Source organism: Phoxinus phoxinus (genome assembly GCF_949152265.1).
Source record: "Phoxinus phoxinus genome assembly, chromosome: 10".
NCBI lineage: Eukaryota > Metazoa > Chordata > Actinopteri > Cypriniformes > Leuciscidae > Phoxinus > Phoxinus phoxinus.
Window position 1 is genome coordinate 14,973,353 of NC_136885.1, and position 27,829 is coordinate 15,001,181.

Consider the following 27,829-nt stretch of genomic DNA (forward strand, 5'->3'; position numbering starts at 1 on the left):
GTGTTGCCATTTACTGCACACCCCCTGGCATACAGATAGAAATAGAGGAAAAAAAGAGGGAGGATTGAGGGGAGGGAAAGGAGAAGACAAGCTCTGATATCACTGTTACTAAATCAGAGCGAGGGGCTGTGAATGCAAATCAGACTGTTTGTATCACGTCATGACAGCGTGTTGAAAACATTGATTTGGCAGTCTTTCAATGGTGTAAAACTATGCAAAACCAGCAAGTGGCAGAATCTGTATATGTATTATGGAATCTGAAACATTTTGATATGTATTCGGGTGTAATCCTGTAGAGGCAGAGCCTAAACTGGAAGCGTGTATAACGCTAAATTGAATGCACATTTTTAGAAGTAACTTTTTACATTCTTATTTTCCATATAACAAATATGCATTGTGTAATTCATAAAATTACATATTCTCTTTTATTACAACCTTTATGTACAATAAAACTAGTAGCCCATAGGTGGCGACATGTGACTTTTTATTTTTGGCCATTCTGAGGAAGTGAGTAATGGATCAATTTAAATGAAGAAAACAAAAAACAAACAGGGAATGAGTGTTTGTCTAGAATCAGTTGAGTAAATGGATTTACTTGCGACCCCCCAAAAAAGTTTGTATCCAAAATATTGTTTGGAAAGTGTGGTTGGAAAGAAGAGTCCCCTTTAACATGGGGCCCTTCAAAAAAATATTTAGATTTTTTTAAATGTTACTCTAAACATGTAGGATTTCTGAGTTAAAAAGGACATGTAAACCTTAATCATCTGATTTTAACTTGAAATTACACAGCAATTTTCATTCATAAAGTTAACACTTGCACAGATTCACCGTGGTGTAATTTTAAACATAAAAAATAGCTGTTGATTGGATAATCAGTCTTAACGATTATTCAATTGAGTTCGTTATTCATTTTTTAAGTTGTTACTCGCATTTTTCTGACATCCTCTCGATCCATAATATAGTATAGTCCTATAATATGTATATGCATATGTATGAATTCAAGTAATTAACTATTCAGATATATAAAAAAAATCTATCTTTGAGAAAACATTCGACTGATTCTCTGCCTGTGGCAATACAAAAGTACAATGTTCTTTTTTAAAGTTAGGCAGGAGATTTCAAGATTAGTTTATGTTAAGATGAGATTTATGTATTTTCATGTTGGGACACAACTTAGAATGTAGTCATCGATGCCAAAGTGTGTTTATTCACAACCCTGCTGGTAAATCTTGCACAGCTATGTGGCTACGGCTTTAAACACAATGACATCTTCACTTCACAATCCTCAGGCAGAATTTAATATGCTGCTGGCAAAGTCTGGCTTTACACTCACAAAAGATGTGCACTTGAGACTTTAGCCCCCTTGTAAAGTGGACACCGTGGCGGGAAGTGCATACTGAAGAGCAAAGCAAACAGTCAACAGCATTAAATTACCATTCTGATGAACTCATACTCTTAAACATAATTTAGTGGCTTTGTAGATATGACAATAACAAATAGCGATGCTACCTTAATAAAATATAATTTGAATGCTTGTAAGACATACAACAATTATTTATATAATATTCATCTTTTGGAGCTTTTGGTTATAGGTCGAGGACAGGTCAAGAGACTTTAGGACTATTTAAACTATGTGTTGCTTTATATTAACAGTATGTGTTCCATTGCAGCGATAGTCTCTTAATAATGTTGGCACATGTGTGTGCTAATACTAATAGTAATAGCTGATATTTGTTGTGGATTCAAATCAAATTAGTCCACATTACTTGCATGAATATTGGCTTACTCAAATTTTTTGAGTTACTTAAACTTGTTGGATCTACTCAGTATTTGTCATGGTACCAAATAGTTATTCAGATCTTAAATTCTTAATTTTGCATTTACTTAACTCATAAGGTTTATTTAATTGATTTCACAGCTTTGTAAAAATTATTCACCAAAAACATCAGTTTAAATTTGTAGAGTGTAGAGGACTAAAGTTTTTTTTTGTCCAATTTTTACTCCCTCATATTAATGTTTTGTTAACATTTTGTAAATTAAATAAAAGTATTTATTGTTCAGTATTTCCTTTGTTGTATTTTCCGTTTAAAATCATCAGAAACCTGTTATTGAAACAGCTTATCATAATAATGATTCAAATTACACATTGGAAAAACATGAGCGACAGCCAGAAGGGTTATTTGAGTAGCCTAAATGTTTTTGATTCAGCAAACACTTTAAGCAATTTAGAGTAAGAATTCTTTATCATTTTAAAACAGACTTTTCAGCTGCGGTTGGATAGCCGAGTCTACTTTGCAGTCTTGGATGAATTTTTTAAGCATTTATTGACCCATCCTCTTTGGGCAGTGAAGCCAGTGTGCAGAATGTGTCGGGATCACAGGGTGTGCATATTAAAACTTTTATTCTGGCCTCAGAAGCACCTGTGATCTCTCTGTACTAAGTGCCGGGCTGCAAGGTCGTAAATCACGGGCTGTGAGAGGAATATCTCATCGGCTGCCAGTGTTGGGCCGCCTGCGCTGGGATTAAGGAATCAAAAGGCCACGTATAGACTAATGCCACACAGGCCCCTGAGAAATCTCAGACAAAACGGTTCAACGCCACAGACCCTGCACCCCACACTCTGTCGTCTCAAAGGGGGAAGCTGGCAGAGGGGTCTATGGGGCATCTGCATATAAGATAAATAAATTAGTTTAAAAAAGAACATAATAATATATATAAGAAAAAAAATATATATATATTACAGTATTTTTCTTATATATATATATATAGGCTATATATATATATATATATATATATATATAAATGATACTACTACTAAACTGTTTCATCTGTGTTAAAGGTGAGAATGAATTGAAAGTTCTGATACGGTCACATACTGTGTGATAATGCACTTGGTTTATGAAAAATAGTATCCTGTTTTAATCTTCTTTAAGGTCAATAGGGTAGCCTACCTCCAGTCTTTTGGGGGGTTTATTAAAAAGGATAAAGCTTCCCACTGGACACATGTGGGTAACGCATTTCCTGTGGGAATGCTCTAAATCGGTCTCTCCTCCCTCTCCCTATACAAACAAACGCTACTGTTTGCCCTATGGGGTTAATAATAACATATTATGTGTCATGTTAGCATGTTCTAATAAAATGCTCCTACAGTTTTATTTATTTAAATTCGAAACTCCTGGAATTCCTTCTCCGCCTCAAGGGAATGTTCCAGAAGTGATCGTTTATCAGCCTAACCTGAAGAGCAGTCAGTTTGTTCAGAAAAGAATCCGTGGCTACTCGCGATCAAAAAAAAAAGAGGCGTTTATTACGTTACGTTCCAAGTGGAGCACTTCAGTCTGTCATATCTTAAGTGAGGAACACTTAAAACAAGAGGGCTAAAGCAAGATAAGCAGCGGCTGTTGAACGGTTACTTCCTCTCGACCCCTGGAGGACGTATCCATCAACAGATGCCCTCGGGTGGAGGATAACAAATTTGTTCTTTTATGAAGCTTGCATAACACCGCAGGGCCACTCATAGGAAGGCCGCATGTGGCCGGATATCGCATTCTGTTCAGTTCAAACGACATTCCCATGGTTTCCAAGAGTGTTAACGCCAGGAGGAGCGAGTGACTTCCATTGGAAGTATGTGAGGTGCTTCGGCACGAACTCTCAAGAGAATTTGCCACAAACAGTCACTGTGTCTGAAATCATCGCGCGCTGGTTCATACGGAATGTTACTCTTGGTGCTAATTTAGACTATTTATCTGTTTATAATTCGCTCACTCGTTGTTAAGACTTTTGCGAACAACGAGTGAGCGAATTATAAACAGATAAATAGCCTGTGTATATTTGAAAATAAAAGTCAAATCCGATTATATTTTGAGGCTAACAATTGGGCTATGACATTTAGGCTAGGCCTACTAATTATCTCCGCTAGTTTTTATATTGACTCCTCGTGCTTAAATATGTTCCTTAGATTTAGTTAGAAACTACCAGTTATGTGGGAAACAGTTCCCAAAAGGAGGTCAGAATTGTAAAGAGCTTCCAGCGCTCATCAAGCAGTGTGATCAGGCACAGCACGTCTGTTCGTCGACAGCACTGCAGTCAGCGCTCATTAGTGTGTTTCAATGGTCCAGGCCCCTAGAGGGCATTATTGGTGCACTCACGTGAAAGTCAGCAGAGGCCTTCTGAAGAATTCATTTAACACTCTTCAGTTACACAACTACAACTTGTGAACAGGGAATCTTCAGTTGTGCAACAATGGAAGTGTGTGAGAGACATACAGTAGCCTAGCCTAATTATTATCCAAGAATGTAACATATCTAATGTGCATGTAATCAACAGTTTTGTAGGTTTATTGTTTTAATGATAATTTAAATATTTAAAATCTTAACAATGGGATATATCAGTTAGAAGTATTAAGAGTGAGTGATGCACTTTGAATTCTTAAAAATAATATTAATTTATTTTTAAGAATGTTGCAATTTGAATTTGCAAGAAGAATGACATGCATCAGTAGATTTTTATATTTTCTCAATAGGGGTGAATTTTAAATATTTTTTAGATTTGAGTAGATGTTACCATTATTTCCGTGCCATTAATAATTAAATTAATTTAAAAACGACAATTTGTTAAGCAATATTAGGCGTTTCTCCATTTTATTTCTTTCTGTGATATTTCAAACATAATTTTCCTGGGATTGTTTTACTTGGGGAAAACAACATTACAAACATTAATTTGTGTTTGCAGTGGATTTTGTGACATATGTGATGTCTTGTCTCTCTTTACAAATCTGTGGCCTATATTATCAAAATATCATAAGAAAATTATTTATTGAGTTAACTCTCAATTTCTCACCCCTTTATTATCCTAATTGGTTTCCTTCCTTCCTTCCTTCCTTCCTTCCTTCCTTCCTTCCTTCCTTCCTTCCTTCCTTCCTTCCTTCCTTCCTTCCTTCCTTCCTTCCTTCCTTCCTTCCTTCCTTCCTTCCTTCCTTCCTTCCTTCATAGTTAACTGAAAAAAGTAAGTTATGTGGAATTGTCAAGTTCATAAATGAAAGTTTTAGCATAAGTTCTGCCGGGAAGACTCAATTGTTACTTCACTTCTTACCTTCTTACCTATCCAATCATATTCTTGTGGTATATAACTTAAGATCGGTACTTACACACGTCTGAGTTCGCAGATGCTGTCGCTTCCATTCACCTCCATCCTCCCCACCACCAAGATGGGTCTTTCCCATAGACAGTATATAAACGGTCTTTCCCTCCATCCTCCCCAACACCACCAGGATGGTCTCTTCCTTCCATCCACCCCACCAACTTCCTCTGTTTTTATAAGTTGAGTCAACTGATCACTTTTTACAGTGTTCCTTAATTCATGATTTTTTTTTGTATAAATGATAAAGTTTTAATAAAGTTTAAGTGCCATACCCTTTTAAGATTAAAACAATTAATTTTTCAATGTAATTGAGCATGGAACTTCATGAAATATGCTAAATGATCTAGTTGTGAAATGGTGAAAGTGTGTGAATCAATAAATTCTTAATAATGTAACGGAATTTTTAAGAAATGTAGGCCTACAACTAGAATTCTTTGGAATTGTAATGTTCGGAATGTTTGTAAAAGTGTGCAAGTTTGGTCTCTTTCTGATGACCGTATTCTTTTTTGAAGTAAAGACTATTTGAATCGTTGATTTGAGACCATGAGACCAACTTTTTGGTTTGAATGACTGTGGTTGTGTGGCCTGGGTGGGGGGTGCATGTTAGAAGGTAACCAAGGAAACTGGACGCTGTGCCGCCTCTTTTTTGCACTGTTTCCGAATTAAATCTGTTCAGCGTGCATGAAATGCAATATGTAAACACGTGACACTGCTCGCGTTCCACATGCTTTAGTTAGAAAACGCGTCAACTTTTTAAAAATAGTTTTTTGGGACTGTTTGCGGTTCCACGGGACAACAAACATGTCAGAAGAGGAAGAAACAGCTTTTTCGGAAGACCTCAGGGTGCAGTATTTAGGCGAGACAATTTGCCGGATGCTCCGACTCGAAACTGATACGTGGAAAAAATGTGTCAACGCTGAAAAAAACAAAATACTTTTTACAACGTTTTTCGAAACGCCTATTAGACTGTTATTTTTCAGCGTAACAGCGTCCAATACTCTCGCTGTTTCTACAGAGGTAAGTGACCAAAAAGGCCTTGTGTGTTTACATTTCTGTCTGATATTTATATAGGCCTTCAGTGCATGCAAAATCATAAATCACAGTGTATTCCTTTAATAGCTATTATACAGCAACAATTACCCATTGTTTTATATGTACACTTTAGGCTTGTCATCTCTGTAAAGACAAGGAAGTTTACATTCTCAAAAAAGGAAATGCCCCCATCCTCCCACAAAACTATAGGGGTTCTTTACTTTTTGGGGTGCTGTCACCTTCCTTTCTGCCACAGCTGTCAGACACCATGGAGAAGGTAATGAACGCTTGTAGACTCTCAGGTCCACAACTGTTTGATTTGCTGTCAAAAAAAGCTAAATAAATAGGCTACACAATGAAATGGAATATTAGCAGGTACGCCCACCATCAAATGTGGAGTGTTATATTTTCTTCTTTTTGAACAGAATTAAAAAGAAGTATACAATTTGAATATATAAGCCTAACCATTTCCAGTCAAGTGTTAAATGCCTGTAAAATGTGTCAATATTTTGCACCAAGGTCTGTCTGCCACTTCTGTCGAACAAGAAGAATCACCAAATGTGGCCGAATATAATATCACAGGATATGTCTCATCACATCGAGAATTTGCAAAGCAAGGTCATCGTGGTGAGAGGACAGTATCATGGCAAAACTGTTCTTCCCATTCCCGCCATCAGAGAATGGATAGACCAATGTCAAGAGGAAACGATCACACTGTATGAGTATTGTTATTCTTTTTGTTGTTGCATAATTTACAATACTGTTCTAATGTTTGTGGTCGGTAAGATTTGTTTTGTAAAGAAGAAATAAAAAAAATTTTATTCAGCAAGGATGCATTATATTGATCAAAAGTGACAGTAAAGACTAACATTGTTAAAGACAAAAAATATATATTTAAAATAGGCTAAATGCTTTCTTCTGTTGTGTTGGTCAAATAATCCATAAAAAAAGGTTTTCACAAAAAATTTTAAGCATCGTAACTTTTCAACTGATTATAATGATAAATGTTTCTTGAGCATCAAATCATCATAAGACCAGGCTAAATTCTCATGTGACACTGAAGACTGGAGTAATGATGCTTAAAATGTTGATTTGCCATCAGAAATAAATTACATTTTAAAATAATACTAAGATGGAAAACTTTTATTTTAAAATTGTAATAATATTTCACAATATTACTATTTTTATTGTATTTTTGATCAAATAAATGCAGCTTTGGTGAGCATAAGATCTTTTTTTTTTTTACTGACCAACCCTAAACTTTTGAACAATAGTGTAGGTACTTCCCTGAAAGAAGTGTTTGATCAGTAAAGCCAGCAGTCATGTATCTTAATTCTGTCTAAAATCTTGGTTTTGGCCACAAATCATCTTGTCTTGTAATCTGATTTATGGATAGATGCACACAGAGTAAAATTAAAAAGCACCAATTGTCTTCATTTAGTCTAAAACAAAAATCAATTTCTTATTTACAAACAAGGCACAACAGTCGCAACAGAGCCATGATACATGCAATCGAGTCCATGGTCATCAGCTGGATGCACATGATCCATAAAGTCTTAAGAGCAGACTCTGCTGAATTGATTGTGAAGGGGTTGAACCCTGGACCAAAAGCTGAACTTGACTTCTGGAGGTCCAGGAAAACCAACATACAGAGTATCTATGATCAGGTTTGTCCAGCAACAAGCATTTTTGCAGTGTATAAAGCAGGAATGTTTGCTAATGAACTATGTCTTTGTAAACCCCAGCTACAGAATCCTTGTGTTCAGAAAATGATCAGGATTCTGGAAATAATAGACAGCAGTTATTTCCCACCATTCAAAGCTTTGACAGAGGCTGTTTTTAATGGTAAGACATGTGATGTTTCTGCCACATTTGATTAATTCAGTTACTTTTTCTATTGTTTGTTCTATTACTTAAAGGGATAGTTCACACAAAAATGGAAATTTTGTGAACATTTACTCACCTTCAAGTTGTTCTAAACCTGTATGAATTTCTTTCACACAAAAAACACAACACAAGTTATTTTGAAGAATATGGGAAACCAAACAGTTGATGGGCCCCATTGACTCCCACTGGAAGTTTGGTTTCCCATATTCTTCAATATAACTTAATTTGTGTTCAACAGAAGAAAGAAATTCATACAGGTTTGGAACAACTTGAGGGTGAGTAAATGTTGACATTGACAACCTTTTCATTTTTGGATGGACTATACCTTTAAGGCCGTTCTGTTAACATTCTGCCCAGTTATCGTTTATGTGTATTTGTCCCTCAGCTTTGCAGGAAGCCAGGGCTATAGATCTTCACCTTCAGCCACTTGGATCATTGCTTTCTCAACTGGAAGAGGATGAGTTCTCATACATCCATACACTCATTCCACCAGTCTTTCATCTTATATTTCTGGTCTGGATTCACTGTTCTTTCTATCGTTCACCTGCACGCATTGTTGCGCTGCTGCAGGAGCTCTGCAACCTGTTCATTCAGCAGGTATGACAATTGGACAAGTCTTTGAATAAGCTTAATGTGTATTATTGGAAAAACGTTTATTTGCCAAATAAAAGACATGCTGATGTGACCAACATGCATAAACAAAACTGTGTGTTAAGGTCAATATGTCTCTTAAAATATATATTTTTTATGACAAGGCAGGGTTAGCTCCCTAAAAAAAATATATTTTTGAATAAATAATTCATGATAATTAAAAAAAGTACGTTTTACTTCGTACATATTTGAAAATAATGTTTAAAATGTGTACACTCACATGTATTCAATGTGTAAAGAAAATATATTAGTATATTTTACTTCATGTCTAAAGAGTCATTATTAGAAATATTCTAATAATGACAGAGTCAAATTCAGAGTCAAATTAAAAATATTTTTTAAAATGGTTTAAAAACCATATAAATCCAAGATGAATACAAAAAATGAAGTTGTAAGAACTTGGGATATGTGTTTTAGAGTAAATTTACATGACAACGATGTACTAAAAACGGAAACATTTTTCCTTTGCGTTTTTTTCTCGTAAGGCGACAACGTTGTCAAAACAATCCCCAATCACATGCGGAAACGACTAAAAAGCCTGTATTATTCATGCCAGGCCAGAAGTTGGCGATGTCACTTTGTAAAGACACACTACGTACCTATATGCACATGATTTTACCGTCTTCACAAATCTGCGTTTTTGGAGTTCACACGGAGACTGTATCGGTATAGTTTTCAAAAACATTCCCTTTAAAATCCATTTTTAAAAGTTGAAAGAAAATGTTCAAAAATATTTTCGGCCCCCAAAATACAGATGTTATTTCATGTTAACAAACAAACATCATTTTTAATTAACGAACAAAACAAAAAACAAATGTTTTTAGTTGAAAACGGTGTTGTGTGAACAGTCCCTAAAACTAGATTAAAATAATGAATTTGTGTGCCTATGTGTTAATTAATCAATCAATACGTCAGTTTGGGAGTCAGTCAGTCAGTCAGTCAATTTGGGAGTCAATCATGGCTATTGTTAGAATAGAGATTAAAATGTTGTTATTGTAACCAAAATGTCAATCTTTCCCCCAACTAGGCCACTTCATATCTCGGTGTGGAAGAGCTGATGAAAGAAGAGACTGAAGATGCTTTGGAGAAGTTACAGACTGTGGTGGGACTTTTCAGGTGTGCCAGGGAAACGTTCAAGACATACAGACAGAAGTTGGCTGCTTTGGCCAGTCATTATTCTACTGCAAAGTGCTGGGATTTCCCTTCGGCTCTTGTTTTTACTCGATTTGATGGCTTCTTGGCTCGTGTTTTACAGTTGAAGGTACTGTAAGCAGTGCATCTTTTGAGGTGTTAACATGTACTTTCACTTTCAGTCACCGTTCAGTTTTATTTGATGCGAGTAACAATATTCATTACTATTTGTTTTAGGTTGACAGTAACATTTAGAAAAATCATGTTTTCCAGGCCCTTTTCTGCACTATGCTGGAGTTCCAAAGGTTGGAGAAGCTGTTTTTTGGAGGTATCAGAGGAAGAGGTTACACTGAGCAGGTCTCTCACCTACATACAGAGTTTCTCCAGCTCTGCAAAGACATGAGGGATCAAGAATACAATCCACTCGATTTGACTTCTCAGGTTTTATTCCTTCATGGTTTTATATTCCTTGCTTGAGATAGATTAGAATCAGCCATAAGATAACAAAACTCCCAGCAAGTTATATAGAAACACACATTTGCCATGTTAGCTTAAACCGTTGGATGTTTGGTAGTACAATAATAATGCCTCACTGAATATGTCTTTGTAGATAACATAATATATGAGTGTTTGATGCATTAGCAGATTTAACTCTCACTGTTTTCATTTCTGTGAAATATACTGTATACTGGTCTCATTGTGACAGTTTTTTTTAATGGAGCTTTCTTATAAAGCGTATATTTGGATACAGAATAATGCCTGATTTAGCCAACCTTCTTTTTTTTTACCCTCCAAGGCTTAGTTGTCATCATAAATCATATTTTTTGTTCTGTGTGTCATGTAATGTTTTGTTAACACATTATAGTGTATGTTTAAAACCACGTAATGTCATTAGCAAAAAGTATGTCAATATCAGCATGTATTGTTTAACAGATAATTACTTGTACGTTCTAATACATCTGATATAGGATTTTGAAAAAGACTTTTCAAGTTTCCAAGAAAAAGTTGCAGATTTTGATCGACGTCTGTCCGGCATTCTGTGCCTCGCTTTCCAAGATTGTTCAGGATTGGAATCAGTTTTCAAAGTAAGCAATTCCGATTTAGCTAAATGTTTAGGAAAAGCAGAATATAGCTTAACCTATGTAACCCACCTTTCAATCTGCATATGTTTGAAGCTGGTCACTGTGCTCAAGCCCCTCTTGGACAGAGACATCATAAAGGAAACTTTTATTCCGAATTTCTCCAAACTGATTGAACTTTTTGGAGAGGAGCTGGACAGATGCAAACACCTGTTTGATTCTCATCTTGAGCAGGTAAAGTACCGGTAGTTGTTTTTTTAATAGATTGTAGTTCTTGTACAAAAAGCACCTTGTGTAATTCATCATGTAATTCCAGAAAAAGAGGAATAAAATGCATTTGAGCAAGAACATGCCTGCTATGACAGGGGCTCTGAAGTGGGCAAAAATGCTCCGAGACAGAATTCAAATCCCTTGGAACAATCTTCGATTTGTTCTGGAGCTGTAAGTGTTTTTACATTCTATTGAGATCATTATCTTTTTTTAACGATTCAAATTAATCTAAAGAGGTTGGGGAATTTATATTACAGGAGAATGGAAGGAGAAGAGATGGAGCTGGTCTATCATAAATACCTGGAGATGTCCTCTCATTTAGATGAGTACGAGAAGCAGGTCTATTTGAGCTGGTGTGGTGATATTACCCAGGTCTGCCAGATGAACCTGGATCAGCCCCTAATCAAAAGAGATCCCAGCACTGACCTACTGTCAGTTAACGTCAATCAAGAGGTGAAGAACATACATTTAAAATAAGGCATCAGCATAAGGCATCAATTTCAAATGCTAGAGCATCTAATTTTGACAATTTGTTCATTGTATTCATCTGCATAATATTGAACTTCTTCACCTTAGCTGATTGCTGTGCTCAAGGATGTGAAACACCTAAAAATCCTTAATCAGATGAACATCCCTTCTGCTGCTTTGAAGGTGTATGAAAATAGAAAGATGTTCTTTAAGGTTAGTGAATGCTCAGATTGTCTGTTATTAGTTCAATTTTGTTTTTACATTCTGGATGTACATTATGAGTATATAACCTGATCTCCATTAGAACCTTGGGAGCCTACATTTACTGGTGCAGTGGTACAATAAGGTGAAACAGATGACTCTTGAAGTGGAGGCTCCTCTTATAAAAGAGGAGATGGAGATTGTTGACAGGCAACTGCATCAAGCAGAAAGTGAGCTTACATGGCAATGCCAGAACAGCTGGGACTACATCTGCACACTTCAGGACACAGTCTATCAGCTGGAGAGAAGACTTCAGAAAACTAAAGACAACATTGAAATGATTGACGTTCTGATGAGTGGATGGAGCAAACAGCCGATGTTCTGCAGAAAAGACCTTAAGAAAGACTCGATATTACAACTGGAAGATAGAGCAGCAAGAGTGGCGAAAAGCTACAACAACCTCAGGAAAGATGGAGAAACGATCCATAGTTTGTTACAGGTGAGTCAGTCTTTTTTATAGATTCTTTTTGTACACATTTTGTCTAACATTTATTATCTTTTCCAGGAGAACATGGTCCTTTTTGCTGCGGATAGTTCTTCAGATGCATGGAAAGCCTATTTGGAGCATGTGGATGATATGGTGGTGGAGGGATTTTTCAGTGCCATCTCAACTTCTCTGGAGTATTTCATTGAGAATATGGAGAACTCAGTGAGGCAGGCTCCCCTGTTTGAGTCTCAAATGCTACTGATGGGATCTGAGATTACGTTTAAACCATCTCTGGATCGAGATGGTGGTGATGGACTTTACGAACTGGTGGAAGAATTACTAGGTGATGTGTTCAAGATGTCTGCTCAGGTGAAGAGGGTGGCACCTCACCTAAACGTGGAAGACTACCAGGTGAATTTACAGCAGATTCAAAAATGAGGCCATATTGAAAATCGGGGATTTAAAATTAAATTGAAACCTGGAAATAAATTAGGAATTGAAAGGTTTAGGATTTATACACATTTAAAACAAGGAATTGTCCACATGGTAAATGAAAAATTCTGCAGTATTAGAAATATTATATTTTCTAGGTCACCAGTCAAAAAAGAAAATTTGTGAATTATCTTTAAAAATAAAGGGTTAGATTTCTAGCTTCTGCTGAAGATTAAATTGGAAAATACAGTTGGAAAATGTTCAAATCATGCTTGGAAAACTTGATCATCACGTTTTGCACAAACTTTATGTCAGGTTGAATGCATGCTGCAATTACAGAAAAAGATACATGTAACACATTTTAAGAAATTGACAAAACATATCAATAAAAAAAAATATATTTCTTTGTTATATTAACAATATAAATTAATTGATACTCTTAATATAACATAATAATTAAATATATTAATATAATTTGAATGAATAAAATGCATTTCGAAAAGTATAAAATAGAAGAATTTTCACAGACTCTTGTTCCCCTTTCTTACTCTCTATTGCTGTTTAATCTATATCAGAAATATTTCTTGCAGTAATGTTTTTTTTTTTGTACATATACAAATAATATTTTTGACTTTATGCATTTAGGTTGACGTCGAGGACATGTTTGACCTCTTAGATCTCCGGCAGGAAGTTATGGAGAAAGTTGATGAAGTCATGAAGAAAGCCTTACAATACCAGGACACATTTATCCGCTACGGTCCCCTGTGGCTTGATGACAGGGTTGAGTTTCTCAGACAGTTCCTCCTCTATGGTCATGCACTGACAGCTCAAGAGGTGGAAGCATATGGAGAGGATGCATTTCCAGAAAATCCTCCCACCACAGTGCAATTCAAAGAGCAGGTGAAACTACACTGCTGTTCATGTTTCTCCATGAATATCAGCTTTTGAAACAGAGTTACTAATTTGATACAACATATATCTATATTTAATGGATATAGATGTCTGTCCATGCACTGTTTTAAGAGCAGTATGAAGGGTTTGTCATTTTATTATTGAGATGTCTCCTTTCACAACAGATGAGTCATTATGAAGAACTGCATGCAGAGGTCAGCCATTTGGAGGACTGGCAGGTATTTGATGGTTGGTTTAGAGTGGATATCCGTTCGTTCAAGATGAGTCTTTTAAACATAATCAAAAAATGGAGCTGGATGTTTAAGGAGCACCTGATGTCTTATGTTACCGACAGGTGAGAGACCTTTCCGTAATTACATAGAAAAAATCACTTTAATGCCCCAATTTTCCTCCAAACTCCAAATGCTGTACTCAATCAATAAAAGCAATTGATTTCTGCTGGTTTGTAATCTTGATGTCTTCAGTATTGCTGAACTAAAGGAGTTCATGCTCCAGGCGGAATCTAGGCTTAAAGAGCCGGTGTGCAGTGGAGACTACCAGGCTCTTGTACAGGTGATGGGTTTCCTGCTGGCTGTCAAAAACAGGCAGTCTTGTACTGACCAGCTTTTTGAGCCTGTTAGTGAAGTGGTCACTCTTCTGGAGCAATATGGAGAAACCCTACCTGAGTGTGTCCATATGCAGCTTGAGGTGAGAGTATTTGACAGCCCCACAGTTTTTTTTCCCCCATCAAGGATGCATTAAATTGATTAAAATATGAAATATATATAGTATAAATGTTATATTAAAATATATATATATATATATTGTTTTAATCTGTTCTTTTGAACTTTCCATTCATCAAAGATCCTTGAAAAGTGTATAATATTTCACAATATTACTGTTTTACTCTATATTTGATCAAATAAATGCAGCCTTGTAGAGTATTAGAGACTTACAAACATTACAAAAAACATTACAATATCTGACCTCAAATTAATCTGTAAATTAATTTTAAATCTCTAAATTAAATGTATATTAATAACATTAGTAAAAACAGTATTTTTCTCTCTCCAAAAGTTTTATATTTAGTTTTTAAAATTAATTTAATTTAGAGAATTTTTCAAAAAAGTATCCGTTTATACATTATATCCAATATTGATACTGGATATTGATATTGTTATTTATTTGAACATTGAAATGCTCATATTCCCGATTCCCTATTTTAATCTAATGCTGACTTGAAGCTAATCTTACTTCATTTAATTACACTGTTAATAAATGGATAGTACAACTGTATATATAATCTTTTATATAATTTTTTAAAGCAAAAACTAAATTATCACCATTAAATCCATGACCCAAGCACACAATTATAATGATGCTCTCATTATAATTTGATGTAGCTTATATGACATGTTGCACTTAACTGTATTTTTCTTTTTGAAATGATTCTTTCTAATCATATTTCAAGCAATTCAACAACATCGTGGCGAAAAGTGCACATCTGAAGTGTCTCAGCTGAAGGAAGTAATCCATTATTTATCTGTTTTAATATATCGGCCAAATGTTCTTATCGGGCCGATAACGAAAACATTTCAAATTAACACATATCGGCCGATACCGATATGGTGGCCGATATATATCGTGCACCCCTAAATTATGTGATGCCTAAATTCACTTTAACATTTAAAATTATTGATTTGTGTTTTATTTTTTATTTTTTTAGGCAAAATTTTATCGATTTTTTATATTGGCCTAAAACATTAAAATATTTATTAGATTATATTTGTACTGTCTAGAATTTTAACATTCTTGCATCCCTAGCTGTAAACTATTCTGAATGAGAAGCTTTTACTTAACTATCAGGAGTTGCCGGAGAAGTGGAACAGCATGAAGAAGTTGGCCTGGACAGTGAAACACGAGGTTGCTCCTCTTCATACTGCAGAGGTGGCCATTATCCGTAGGAAGTGTTTGGCCTTTGAGGTGAGGTCCTCATTTGCTGAGTTTAATATTGATTAAAAGTGTAAACTTTGACTTTAAGCTAAATTAAATGTGTGTTTTTTTTAACAACTTCAGGTTAAATATGCTTATGTTTTTGCTGATTCCTTTCTCTCTTCATAGAAAAAGCTGAATCAATTTCGAGGGAGGTTCAAAACAAAAGCTCCTCTCCAGTACAACACAGAGAAACCATATGTGCGCCTGGATAAAGTAAATGTTTATTGCTTCTAATTCAAACAATCCATCATATCAGAGTCTTATTTTCAATCATTTACACACATTGACGTTTTGTGTTATACTGTGTTTGTTAGTTTCACAGGGAGATGCTGGTTTTGGAAGAGGAGAATGCAGATCTCCAGGAGTCCTGTAAGCTGTTTGAAGTGAGCAGCCCTGACTCTAAGCAACTCAGAATCTGTCGGAGCGACATTGCTGTTTTGAAACAGCTCTGGGATCTGCGGATGTGTGTTCAGGTGGATCATCCTTTTCCTAATTTGAGCTTTCAATTTAGCTTGAACTGTCTACTTAATGTAATGTTGTGTCCTCACAGTGCTGTGTAGCTGTCTGGACAGGGACAAAATGGAGAAAGATCAACGTAGAACACATAGAGACAGAGCTGAGGAGGTTTACAAAAGTAAGAATGCCAGTGTCAGTGTACTAGAAATCCCCAACCCAAACACATTTTGGAAGGTTTTTGTTCATAGTATCTAACACTGATTTTATGTCTGGCCAGGAAATGCAGGTTCTTGATAAAGAGGCCCGTGTTTGGGACGTGTATGTGAGTCTGGACCGTGTGCTCAGGGATCTGTTGGCTTCTCTCAGGGCTGTGATAGAACTACTGAACCCGGCCATGAGAGATAGGCACTGGGCCCAGCTGGTCAGGACGACTGGGGTGAGAAAGAGGGTGGTAGATGTGTAATATAAATGTTATTCCTTTTAGAGACCGAAAAATATATTTACTGTACTGAATTTTATTAACTATTTCAAAAGCATGGATTAAACAAACCTTAACACAACTGGTACATTTTTTTATTTAGATCAATGAAATTTTAATGTATGTTCAAAATGATATGATTGTCTTTCTTCCATTGACTGATACTGATATTTTCCATACAATGAAAGTTACCTAAAAAAAAACAACTCCATAAAGTACCATACTGATGTGTGCTCTATTATGTTGCAAGTCTTTTCAAAGCCATACAATAGCATTTTAGGTTGATGGCCACTATTCACTTCTATTGTGTAGAAAAAGGCAGCTTCAATATTCTGCTAAACTTATCATTTTTTTGCTCCCTGGTAGAAAGAAACCTCGTAAAATATTGAAATATCTTTAAAATACGATAACATGTAGTTTTATTACAATTATTACAATTTTAAATGACTATTTTCAGGATTCTTAGATGAAGAGAAAGTTAAAAATATAGCAATTTTCTGAAATAGAAATATTTTGTAACATTATACACTACCGTTCAAAAGTTTGGGGTCAGTACACATTTAAAAAAAATAAATTAATGTTTATTCAGCAATGATGCATTAAATTGATCAAAAGTTACAGTAAAGCCATTTATAATGTTACAAAAGATTCTATTTCAAATAAATGCTGTTCTTTTGAACTTTCTGAACTTTTTGAACACCATTGTCTTAGGTTGATTTCACCCTAACTGAAGATACAACCCTTGAGGATTTACTGGCTTTGCAGCTGCACAGATATGAAGATGTGGTGCTCTGTACAGTTGGGAGAGCAGTCAAAGAGATGTCCACTGAGAAGGTTCCATCTCATACAGTATCTCTCTCAAGTCTCAGTCACTGCAATACATGCTCTGAAAATGAGTGCAACATTTCTTTAATTGTTTTGAAGGTATTGACTGAAATCAACCAGATGTGGGCACGGATGGAGTTTTCTTATGAAGAGCATTACCGCACCACTACACCAATGCTGAAATGCAGTGATGAACTTATAGAGAGTCTGGAGGAGAGTCAGGTATAAACATCTAAAATGGCACATGCCATCACAGTTATGGGCAGTTTGTAAAAAAAAAAAAAAAACATGTATGTATGTGTGTTTTCTTAGCTTATCGGAAATGTTAACAAAGCTGTTGCTTGGCAAAATAAGCTTGGTGTGGCCAGGGTCTTTATCTCCTTCTCTAAGACCATCCCACTGTGCCGAGAGAACGATCTTTCATTGTCAGCCGCCTGTATTCACACATCTGATTTATAGAGACCACACATTGCTGGCTTTGTTATCACGCTGTATGTGTAGGGGCCAAAATCTAGCCAAACACATCACTGTTGACAATAAGTCTGCCGTCTGTGCGAAACCGGCCCACTTACACCCACATGTCTGAAAACATTAAGGCCAACAGAAGGGCATTAACACAATGTGGACACAAAAACAACAAAGGCAAATCTCATTGGAGATATCAAAATCAAAATTATTTTTTGTAAACTTGATATCCTCCAAATTTAATCTGAACTTTAGGCTGTAAATGGTATTCATCTTTATTAGTTTTTTATTTGTAATATTTGTATTTGAACTTGCCGTTATCTGCTATTCAGCTATCTAGATTAACGAAACGTGAAACGTAATGATTATAGCATTATATTTAGATCTATTCCCAACACATGAAAGGTTACAGTGATGACCATTGAACAGATGAAAGACAGTCTGTTGATTGCGTGAATTAAGTGATCTCATCATTGCAATGCAATTTCTGCACTCTAACGAATGCTTTCACCAAATAACAATGCAAACACGATATAAATACAGTAAGAGCTTCGTTGTGCAGTGTAACAGCATCATTGATTTCATAACGAGTTTTGGCAAGTGTCCAAATAAACGCTGTGTGATTGACAGTTTGGACGATTGGAACGGGAGCGTTCTTTGATCGCTTTCGGTATATAATTTAATCACAGTTTATATAAGATTATTTTCATCCTACTAAGAGAAACGACGTGAAGTTGATCGTTTAGTCACTAGCTTGATTTTCTGATGCATAAACAGTATTGAACGATTTTGAGATTTTGAGATCTGAACATGAATAATTCCACATCAGAAATCACTGATCACAGACCAGGCATTATAATAAACATGGTTACTTAAATTTTTGTGGTGTTGCTGGCAGATCCGTATCGTAAAAGTCTGTTTGCAAAGCCTGCATCAAAATTGCGACTACCAAATAATCCACAGTGAAATGCACCGAATACAAACAAATAGTGCATCTCTGTTTGTCTCTCAGGTGCAGCTGCAGGTGTTGCTGCACAGTAAGCAGGCAACATTCTTCCACGGACAGGTGTTGGCGCTACAGGCCCAGCTGACTCGGGCTGACTCAGTGCTGCTTCTGTGGCTGGAGGTGCAGAGGACCTGGGCTCACCTGGAGAGCATCTTCATGGGCTCCGAAGACATTCAACACCAGCTGCCGGAGGAGACACATCAGTTTGGCTCCGTTGATTCTGACTTTAAGGTATGCTTGACTTCATGTCACGTACACTGATTACTGGTGTGCTGCATGCAAAGTTAAAGATGTTTTACATGCTTTCTGTAAAGGTTTGCCCAACTTAGAGGAGATTCAGAATCATAAGTATATGGGCCAGTATATTTTTTTTAGTTAGGCTCATTTTAAGATGTCAAAGTATTGTACGGAAATACATGAAATGTATTATGTAATAAAACCAGGAGATGTTTCTCTGTACAGATGTCTAATTTATTGTTATATATTAGTATGCCAGAGCATGGCGCAATATATATATATATAAATATACTGTAAATACTGTATGTATACTGTATATATTGAAAACTTGAATTACAGGTTTATATTGGTACTAATACTGTATAAGTACAATTATATTAATTATTATCAATATAATAATTCTATTTTAATTAAAGTAAACTTGTCAAAAAAGTTACAACTTGCAATTAAGTTCATTGCACTTTCAACCACTCGTTACGAGAAAATACGTAAATACGTAAATACGAGTAAAAATTCCATAATTTTTTTGTGTTTTCACACGAGTGTATTTCCATAAATTAATGTACTTAAATGGACACACTTAATATTAAGTGCCTTTAACTAATATACACTAACATTTAAATGAATAATTTGATAAAATTCACTTATTGTGTACATTATTTATTTAATTTAATGCGATTCCATGTAAAATGCACAAAGATGTTATTTTTACAGTGTAGATACATGCATCTACCAGGTATGTAAATATTTATATACATTTACATTTGTCTGTTTATGTGTGAAGGTCCTTATGCTCAAAAGTGGCAAAACGAAAAACGTAATTACTGCAACCAACAAGCCCGATCTTCTACCGATGCTCGAAGATCTGCAAAGGAGGTCTGTGAAATTTTAAGGCTACTCTTTTCCAGTAAACTCTGTTTTTAAGAAGTGTGCATGATTACGCATTGTTTCAAGAGAGATGCATAAATAATTATGTTGATTTCCTGTTATTTATCATAGACTTGCTATATGTGAGAAAGCTTTAGCCAAATACCTGGAGACAAAGAGAATGGCTTTCCCGCGATTCTATTTCCTCTCTTCAGCGGACTTACTGGACATCCTTTCCAAGGGCAGACAGCCCAGACAGGTACTGCTTTAAAAGTTAACAGTTTAGTTGAACTTGATTCAACTTTATATAACAGTCTGTCTATTAGTTTGAATCAGTTTGAAAGTTTAATTAGTTTCAGATTTCTCTAATTATACAGCTCATTTCAGTATTACAGTAATCCATAAACAGGTCAACTATAAAGTATGCATTCTCTCCTGGTATTTGTAATAATGTGACTGAGATTCACGGAAATATATTTTACATTGTACCATACTTCCCCATCTCTCTTCTCATTTGCGTACAGTAACCTTTATCTCTGTGATTAAACTTTTTCATCATCACTGTGATAATTCCAAGGGCAGTGCTTCACTGTGAAATATCATTATGATAAAAAAAAGAAAGATCTACAGATGGATTGATTCTAACCCTGGCTACATCCTTCTTTGAGCCGATCCTCCCACATATGTGCAGGTTTTCTCCTGAACCGTTCAACCAGAACAGGGTCAAAGTGCTTCATCTCGTTCTCATTGTACCTCAGTTATAATAAGAACTGCAAATATATCCACAATCATATCATTAACTATGGATATGCATAACTACATAACTGCACAGATTGATTCATTTGTACACAGATGTACTGTCTACAATATATTGTTCTGTGAAAGTAATGCTTTATGGTTCATTGCTTTTTAGGTTACCCGTCACTTGGGTAAGCTGTTTGACAGCATGACTGATCTGGAGTTTTCTGACAAGGAGGGGGGAAAGGCCACATCAGCGGTGGGAATGTTCAGCAGAGACAGAGAATATGTTTCATTCTATTCACCGTGTGACTGCGTTGGACCGGTAAACCCCGCATAAGCATCTAATTAAATCAAACACAGATATTAAAAAGTTTTAACTTTTTTTCAAAAGATAAAAGCAAACTTTTTAAAAAATATAAAAAATTGTTTTCTAAAATATAAATACAAATATTATAATATCATCTAACATTATTTGTATATAAAATCAAATGTAAAAATATTTAATTAAATCCAGTTTTTAACTGTTTTAAAAGTTTAATATTATTAAATATTACATTAAATATAAATATAAGTATTATATTATCTAGATATCTATAAAATATCTGAAACATCGATGACACTCTGAAATATACATGCAGGTAGAAAAAACTAGCAAGACATTTTAGCAATTAGGATCTCCCAGCATTTACAAAACATGGTCAGTTGAAGTATTTTTATAGGTCTGTTTGTTTTTTAATATTTTGCATGAATAATTGGGCCCAATATAATAGTAATCTGTCAGATTATTCTTTACGGAGTGAGTTTTCTCTGTCAGGTTGAGCTCTGGCTGAACCGTCTGGAGGATGTGATGAGGGAGGGATTGAGGAGGCACATAGCCGAGGCCGTGGTCGTGTGTGAGGAACGCCCGCGGGAACACTGGGTCTTGGAGCTGCCGGCTCAGGTGGTCCTCACCGCCTCTCAGATCTGGTGGTCCGCCGACGTGAATCTAGCATTCGAGCGGCTGGCTGAGGGTTTTGAGACGGCACTCAGAGACTACAACAAGAAACAGGTCAGTTGATCTTATGTACTGTATGATATTGCACACTTTTTTACACATTCATGATTTTTAATAAACTGAATGAATGACAAAGAGTAGATTCTTGTTCACACTGAAACGTTGACTCCTATAAGGCAATATTTAGGTACAGGCAGCAATCAGAGTAGTCCAGTTCACAAACAAATGACTCTTATGAACATGTTCTTTTTAGGGAATCAATAACATACAGTGCAACCAGTAATCCGGGTCAAAAACAAATTACTCCTATGAGCTGTTTCTTTTTAATGAATCAAAAACATACAACACAACCAGTGAAGTCGGATTTACAAACAATTGACTCATATGAGCCCCCTTCTTGAAACAGTGAATCAGAAACAAATGGTGCAACTAGTGTAGTCCTGTTCACAAACAAATGACTCTTATGAGTCAGTTATTTTTAATGACTCAAAAACATACCACACATACAGTGAAGTATGTTTCATGCACAAATGGCTCATATGAGACAGTTCTTGTTAGTGAACGAATTACATACATTGCTACCAGTGTAGTGCAACTCATGAACAATTGACTCTGGTTGTGCTGTATGTTTTTGATTCTCTAAAAAGAACCAGCTCACTAGTGTAGTGCGATTCAGAAACAAATGACTCTTAAAACACTTTAATTTTGAACAGGATATGTATAGTGTAACGGATCCTAAAAGTAACTTCCTCCTACTGTAAATAGACCTTTTACTTTTCTAGGTAGTGCTAGACTCCCTATTTTCAAGCACAGATAGAGCACATTTGTAGTGTGAACTAGGCAATGATGAAGCCGTTGAAAACACACTCCACTCCTTCATTGTAACTATGATGAAGCGAATAGTGCTGATCCGTGTAGACTGCCACGAGCACGTCCATATCGTCCCTGCAGCGTCAGTATCTGTCATCTAACGCAGGGAAGGTTAGCGCGTCCTTGGCCGGCGTTTGAATAATCTGCCTCTTTCCCTTCAAGCCCCTGATTGGAGTTGCTGTCAGACAGCATGGGGTGATAAATGCAGTACAACCTAAGCTGCTTTTACACCAAATACAGGCAGGAAGATTACATCTCATTTGCCTGTCTGTGACAGGGATCCACCGTATCGCCTATTAACCACCTCCCCCCCAACTCACACACACACACACACACACATATATTGACCCAGCACTCTCATTCATTGTCACACACACACCAGCTGGCCGCTCTTATTCATAGTCAAACAGTCTTACACACTTGCAGTTCCCCCCAGCATTGATAAATGAGCTCTGTGCTTATTTGGCCTCCCAACTGGAATATATGACCTTGCTCCATAAACGTGGGGGGATTTCTCTGATGAACACATGACCCTGAGTCCCTGTCAGCGCAGTTATTACCATCCACTTCTCTCTGGCATGTAAATTGATATAATTACTGTAAGCAGGGGCCACAAAGCTCACTGTATGCTCTCACAAGCCATCATTGTGCCCTCTGAAACTCTAAAGTATCTGCCCTACTTTTCCAGATTGCCCAGCTAAACTCCTTGATAAACATGTTATTGGGGGAACTGAACCCGGGTGACAGGCAGAAGATCATGACCCTGTGCACCATAGATGTTCACGCCAGAGATGTGGTCTCCAAACTCATCGCTCAGAAGGTTGGGTCATGTTTACTGCGGTTCGTAAATAATGATCATGTTGACTAAAGGATGTTCTGCTTCCTTGTTTTAAATCATTTAGTTCATCGGTCATTATTTTAATGGGCTTTAAATTAAAAAGCAGTAATTGATTAATTAATTGTAGTTGGGAGCTATTAGAGTAGTTTTATTAAATGTTTGAGGCTGTATTTACCCAGGTGAGCAGTGCTCAGGCATTCGCCTGGGTTTCTCAGCTCCGGCACAGCTGGGATGAGGAGCAAAACCACTGCTTCATCAACATCTGCGACGCCCAGTTTCGCTATTCCTACGAATACCTGGGCAACACGCCTCGTCTGGTCATTACACCTCTCACAGACAGGTACCTTATCAGCTAATGATTGATCTCTGAGCAACTCAAGAACTTCTTTTTTATTTATTTATTTCTTGCAATTTTTATCTAACGTCAACTATTTTGTATGTGTCAAACGTTTTGATAATACTATACAGAATATGGTATTATTGATAAAAAAAAATTATAATTGTTTTTTCAAGAAAATGTTTTATAAAGCAAATACAGGAGAAAAAGGAAATAATAAAACTAACAAATATAAAACACAATAGAACAGTAACACTTTATAATATGGATAAGCCATTACTAAACGGAACCATAGTTCATGTACATTCAAATATGCATGTATGAAAATACATTTCTTCAATTTGTTTTTTAATAAACAAATGATTTAGAACAGACTTTTTCTTTTTTAACATGCCTTCTTTTGATTTTGGATTTCAAATGATGATAATGTAGATTTTATTGTTTTACTATTGTCCCAGACTCTTAAAATGTGAAAAGTCATCAAATATTATTATAAGCTATTAAAATAACCATAGTTATTTTCACACAAATTGCAGCTGTTCCTCAGGACTATAGTATCGACCACAATGACCAACATTTAGGCCCTTAATAAAGTTTTTCTTTTCAAAAATAAGTGTTCTTGGTTAGGGAGAATGAAGAAAACAAAGAAAAATCAAGGTAAATAAATATAATATTATTTATATTTTGCATCATTTCCAGTTCAGCTGTAATTCTGTCAAATTATGCAACAAAAGTGTGAAACTCTTAAAGGAACACGGTGATTTTTTGGGACTTTAGCTTATTCACCGTATCCCCAGAGTTAGATAAGTCAATACATACCCTTTTCATCTCCGTGCGTGCCGTAACTATGTCTGACGCACCCACCGCTAGCCTAGCTTAGCACAAAGACATACTAGCATACTGCTCCCAATAAGTGACAAAATAACGCCAACATTTTCCTATTTACATGTTGTGATTTGTATAGTCACAGCGTGTACAAATAACAAGGTCACATGAGACACAGCCATCTTTTAAAACTTTTACTTTTAAAAGTAATGCATTACATTATTGCGATACTCCCTAAAAAAGTAACTAATTTCATTACTTGGTTACTTTTTATGTACAGTAAGTAATGCATCATGTTACTTTTCCGATACTTTTTCTCATCTGGCTGAGGCTCGCTGTCTTCCAGGCCTTGCATGTCTTTTTTTACAGAGAAGTTATTTTTGGCCTATATAAACATACACCTTCATTTTCTTTTAAAAACACATTTAAAATATTATATTCTGACACTTAGAATGTTTCCTGACCCCTAGAGCTATGGATGCCATATAAAAGATCTCAACATTATGGGTTATATTATCTACTGTACTCATTTCTTTGAAAGTAATATGTTTTGATACTATTTGTACTTTTTATCTGTTCCCGCGCATGCATGAAGTGACTACATATTGGTGAAGAAAGATAATTTTAATTCAGTTGTTTAAACTAATTTTTAAGCAAATTAATTAAACTAAAATTAACATGAATTGCTCTATTAAAAAAAGTAGCTAAAATGTTTATGTGTAAATTAATTTCTTAAAGTAATGCATTACTTGTTACATAAAAAAAAGTAATCTGATTAATTTAATGTACATTTCTTGTAATGTGTTACCAACACGGCATGTAATAATTGTATTAATGGAAATGATCATAAAGCCGCCTTACCATAGGTGTTTTTATTCAGTGTTTAATTTTGCTTATTTGCAGGTGCTATATAACACTGACTCAGTCACTGCACCTGAATATGAGCAGTGCTCCGGCGGGACCGGCTGGCACAGGAAAGACTGAAACCACTAAAGACCTGGGCAGAGCTCTGGGGGTCATGGTGTACGTCTTCAACTGCTCTGAGCAGATGGACTATAAGGTAGACATACCAGCAGAGATGGGACTCAGCCACCACAGCACAATTACGAGTGTATTCTCCGTTCAGATGAGCTTCTAATGCATATTATTACTTTGCCGAATAGGATTTTGCCTCTTAATTGAAAGAAATCAATGACTGCTCTGTTTGAAACTTTTATCACAGTTGGTTGATGTTTTGGAAGTTCTTCTCCACTGTTGGTTTGGTTCTGGTAAGTCTTTAACAGAGCACACAGTGAAATGTTTCCATGACTTGTTTTGTCGTTCAGTCCATAGGGAACATCTTTAAAGGCCTGGCACAAACTGGAGCTTGGGGCTGCTTTGATGAATTTAACCGAATAGCTGTGGAAGTACTGTCTGTGGTGGCGGTACAGGTGAAGACCATACAGGATGCAATTCGCAACAAGAGGAAAAGGTAAGTTTTTTTTATTTTTAGATCTTCTGAATGGTTAACATGACTTGTTGGCATCTTTTACCCATTTTACCCATTTTACCCATTGTCCTCTGCAGGTTTTTCTTCCTAGATGAAGAGATTAGCTTGAAGCCCTCTGTTGGGATCTTCATCACAATGAACCCTGGATATGCTGGACGAACTGAGCTACCAGATAACCTCAAAGCTCTTTTCAGGTATAGCTTGATCTGAATAAAGATGTACATTTAGAAAAAGCAAATAAATGAGCTCAAGTGTGTTTTATGGAGTGAAAATTTTGTTGGCAAGATATTTTTATTTAGTCATCATGAAGATATTCATTCAAATTAAAAATGTGTGTGTGTGCGTGCGTGCGTGCGTGCGTGTGTGTGTGTGTGTGTGTGTAAAATAGGGAAACCCGCTGTGTGTGTGTACATATATTAAAAATGACTATTTTCTATTTGAATATATTTTATTTCATTTATTATTATATTTAAATTTTTAGCACCCATTACTCCAGTCTTCAGTGTCACATGATCCTTCAGAAATCAATGAATTAATTAATAATAAAAGTTAATAAATGTTTATACATTTTAATTTATTTATTGGAATGTTATTAATATCATTATCAGTTAGTATTACAATTATGGACAACTAAAATGTTAGGTTGACCAACTATATTTACATGCCGTGCTATATTTATAGTACATGCTATATTTAGTCTAATCAAAATGGACTAAAATGAATGAATATGACAAGCCAAAAACAGTGTAAAAGTCTGGATTGAAGATGTTTGTACCAGCTGCACACATCGTGCCAAGTTCTGTTTAATGTCACATGCTGTGTAAAAAAAAGATGAGATCCTCTTTCTAAACGCATTGTCAGCAATGTATAGATGAGTTCACGAATGCCATATGATTGCTTTTGCAGGCCGTGTGCCATGGTGGTTCCTGACATGAAGCTGATCTGTGAGATCATGCTGATGTCTGAGGGATTTCAGAGCGCTCAGAGTCTCGGCAACAAGTTCATCACTCTCTACAGGCTCTGTAAGGAGCTGCTCTCTAAACAGGTACACTGACCCGTGAAGGTGCAGTACAGAAAAACAACTTTTGTCCTTTTTGTGTCTGCTTTTAAACTACCGGTACATGTATTCTCTGCTGTAGGACCACTACGACTGGGGTTTGCGTTCTGTCAAACCTGTCCTGGTGGTTGCTGGAGCTCTCAAAAGAGCAGATCGGACTAGACCAGAAGATCAGGTGATGGAAATGTGTTTATGGGATTGATGTTTAGCTCTATAGATCCAGCAGCCATGGGTTTTGACACTCTGACTTTCTGTTACATGATGAAGGTGTTGATGCAGGCTTTGAGAGATTTCAACATGCCAAAGATTGTTTCGGAAGACGTTCCGGTGTTCCTCGGTCTGATTAGAGATTTGTTCCCTGGTTTGGAAGTGGAAAGGCAATCTGATGCAGAGCTTGAGCAGATAGTCCGACAGACGAGTCTAGACTTAAAACTTCAACCTGAGGACACATTTATTCTGAAAGTAAGAATCTCTCCGCACACTACATCATCATTTGTGTTTATAAGTTATCATACTGTTTTAGATCTCTTGTTAACCTCTTATTTTATTGTTTTTGTCCTTTTAAATGATAATATATAAAGGTTGTTCAGCTTGAGAAGCTTTTATCTGTTCATCAATCAGTGTTTGTGGTTGGTGATGCTGGGACTGGAAAAAGCCAGGTCAGTAGACACTCCACACAAATAC

General features: G+C 36.0%; 1 protein-coding gene across 1 annotated transcript in view; it reads left to right on the forward strand.

Annotated features, from left to right (window-relative positions):
• Nucleotides 1–5,937: 5,937 nt before the first annotated feature.
• LOC307006098 (dynein axonemal heavy chain 11) overlaps nucleotides 5,938–27,829 on the forward strand; it is a gene marked incomplete at its 5' end in the record, with an annotated part of 72,860 nt that continues 50,968 nt past the window's right edge. Inside the window, 39 exons of the mRNA XM_079626736.1 lie at nucleotides 5,938–6,153; nucleotides 6,302–6,445; nucleotides 6,688–6,884; nucleotides 7,646–7,835; nucleotides 7,914–8,013; nucleotides 8,441–8,652; nucleotides 9,734–9,967; nucleotides 10,111–10,278; nucleotides 10,806–10,922; nucleotides 11,013–11,150; nucleotides 11,233–11,357; nucleotides 11,444–11,639; nucleotides 11,763–11,867; nucleotides 11,959–12,354; nucleotides 12,421–12,753; nucleotides 13,420–13,674; nucleotides 13,851–14,020; nucleotides 14,151–14,373; nucleotides 15,532–15,648; nucleotides 15,787–15,873; nucleotides 15,975–16,133; nucleotides 16,211–16,294; nucleotides 16,394–16,552; nucleotides 17,306–17,428; nucleotides 17,519–17,641; nucleotides 18,897–19,121; nucleotides 19,912–20,003; nucleotides 20,127–20,253; nucleotides 20,908–21,057; nucleotides 21,550–21,783; nucleotides 23,288–23,419; nucleotides 23,617–23,777; nucleotides 25,503–25,659; nucleotides 25,925–26,070; nucleotides 26,166–26,282; nucleotides 26,995–27,133; nucleotides 27,228–27,320; nucleotides 27,413–27,607; nucleotides 27,727–27,804. Coding sequence (XP_079482862.1) covers nucleotides 5,938–6,153; nucleotides 6,302–6,445; nucleotides 6,688–6,884; nucleotides 7,646–7,835; nucleotides 7,914–8,013; nucleotides 8,441–8,652; nucleotides 9,734–9,967; nucleotides 10,111–10,278; nucleotides 10,806–10,922; nucleotides 11,013–11,150; nucleotides 11,233–11,357; nucleotides 11,444–11,639; nucleotides 11,763–11,867; nucleotides 11,959–12,354; nucleotides 12,421–12,753; nucleotides 13,420–13,674; nucleotides 13,851–14,020; nucleotides 14,151–14,373; nucleotides 15,532–15,648; nucleotides 15,787–15,873; nucleotides 15,975–16,133; nucleotides 16,211–16,294; nucleotides 16,394–16,552; nucleotides 17,306–17,428; nucleotides 17,519–17,641; nucleotides 18,897–19,121; nucleotides 19,912–20,003; nucleotides 20,127–20,253; nucleotides 20,908–21,057; nucleotides 21,550–21,783; nucleotides 23,288–23,419; nucleotides 23,617–23,777; nucleotides 25,503–25,659; nucleotides 25,925–26,070; nucleotides 26,166–26,282; nucleotides 26,995–27,133; nucleotides 27,228–27,320; nucleotides 27,413–27,607; nucleotides 27,727–27,804 — 6,417 coding nt within the window. The remainder of the gene's footprint in view (nucleotides 6,154–6,301; nucleotides 6,446–6,687; nucleotides 6,885–7,645; nucleotides 7,836–7,913; nucleotides 8,014–8,440; nucleotides 8,653–9,733; nucleotides 9,968–10,110; nucleotides 10,279–10,805; nucleotides 10,923–11,012; nucleotides 11,151–11,232; nucleotides 11,358–11,443; nucleotides 11,640–11,762; nucleotides 11,868–11,958; nucleotides 12,355–12,420; nucleotides 12,754–13,419; nucleotides 13,675–13,850; nucleotides 14,021–14,150; nucleotides 14,374–15,531; nucleotides 15,649–15,786; nucleotides 15,874–15,974; nucleotides 16,134–16,210; nucleotides 16,295–16,393; nucleotides 16,553–17,305; nucleotides 17,429–17,518; nucleotides 17,642–18,896; nucleotides 19,122–19,911; nucleotides 20,004–20,126; nucleotides 20,254–20,907; nucleotides 21,058–21,549; nucleotides 21,784–23,287; nucleotides 23,420–23,616; nucleotides 23,778–25,502; nucleotides 25,660–25,924; nucleotides 26,071–26,165; nucleotides 26,283–26,994; nucleotides 27,134–27,227; nucleotides 27,321–27,412; nucleotides 27,608–27,726; nucleotides 27,805–27,829) is intronic.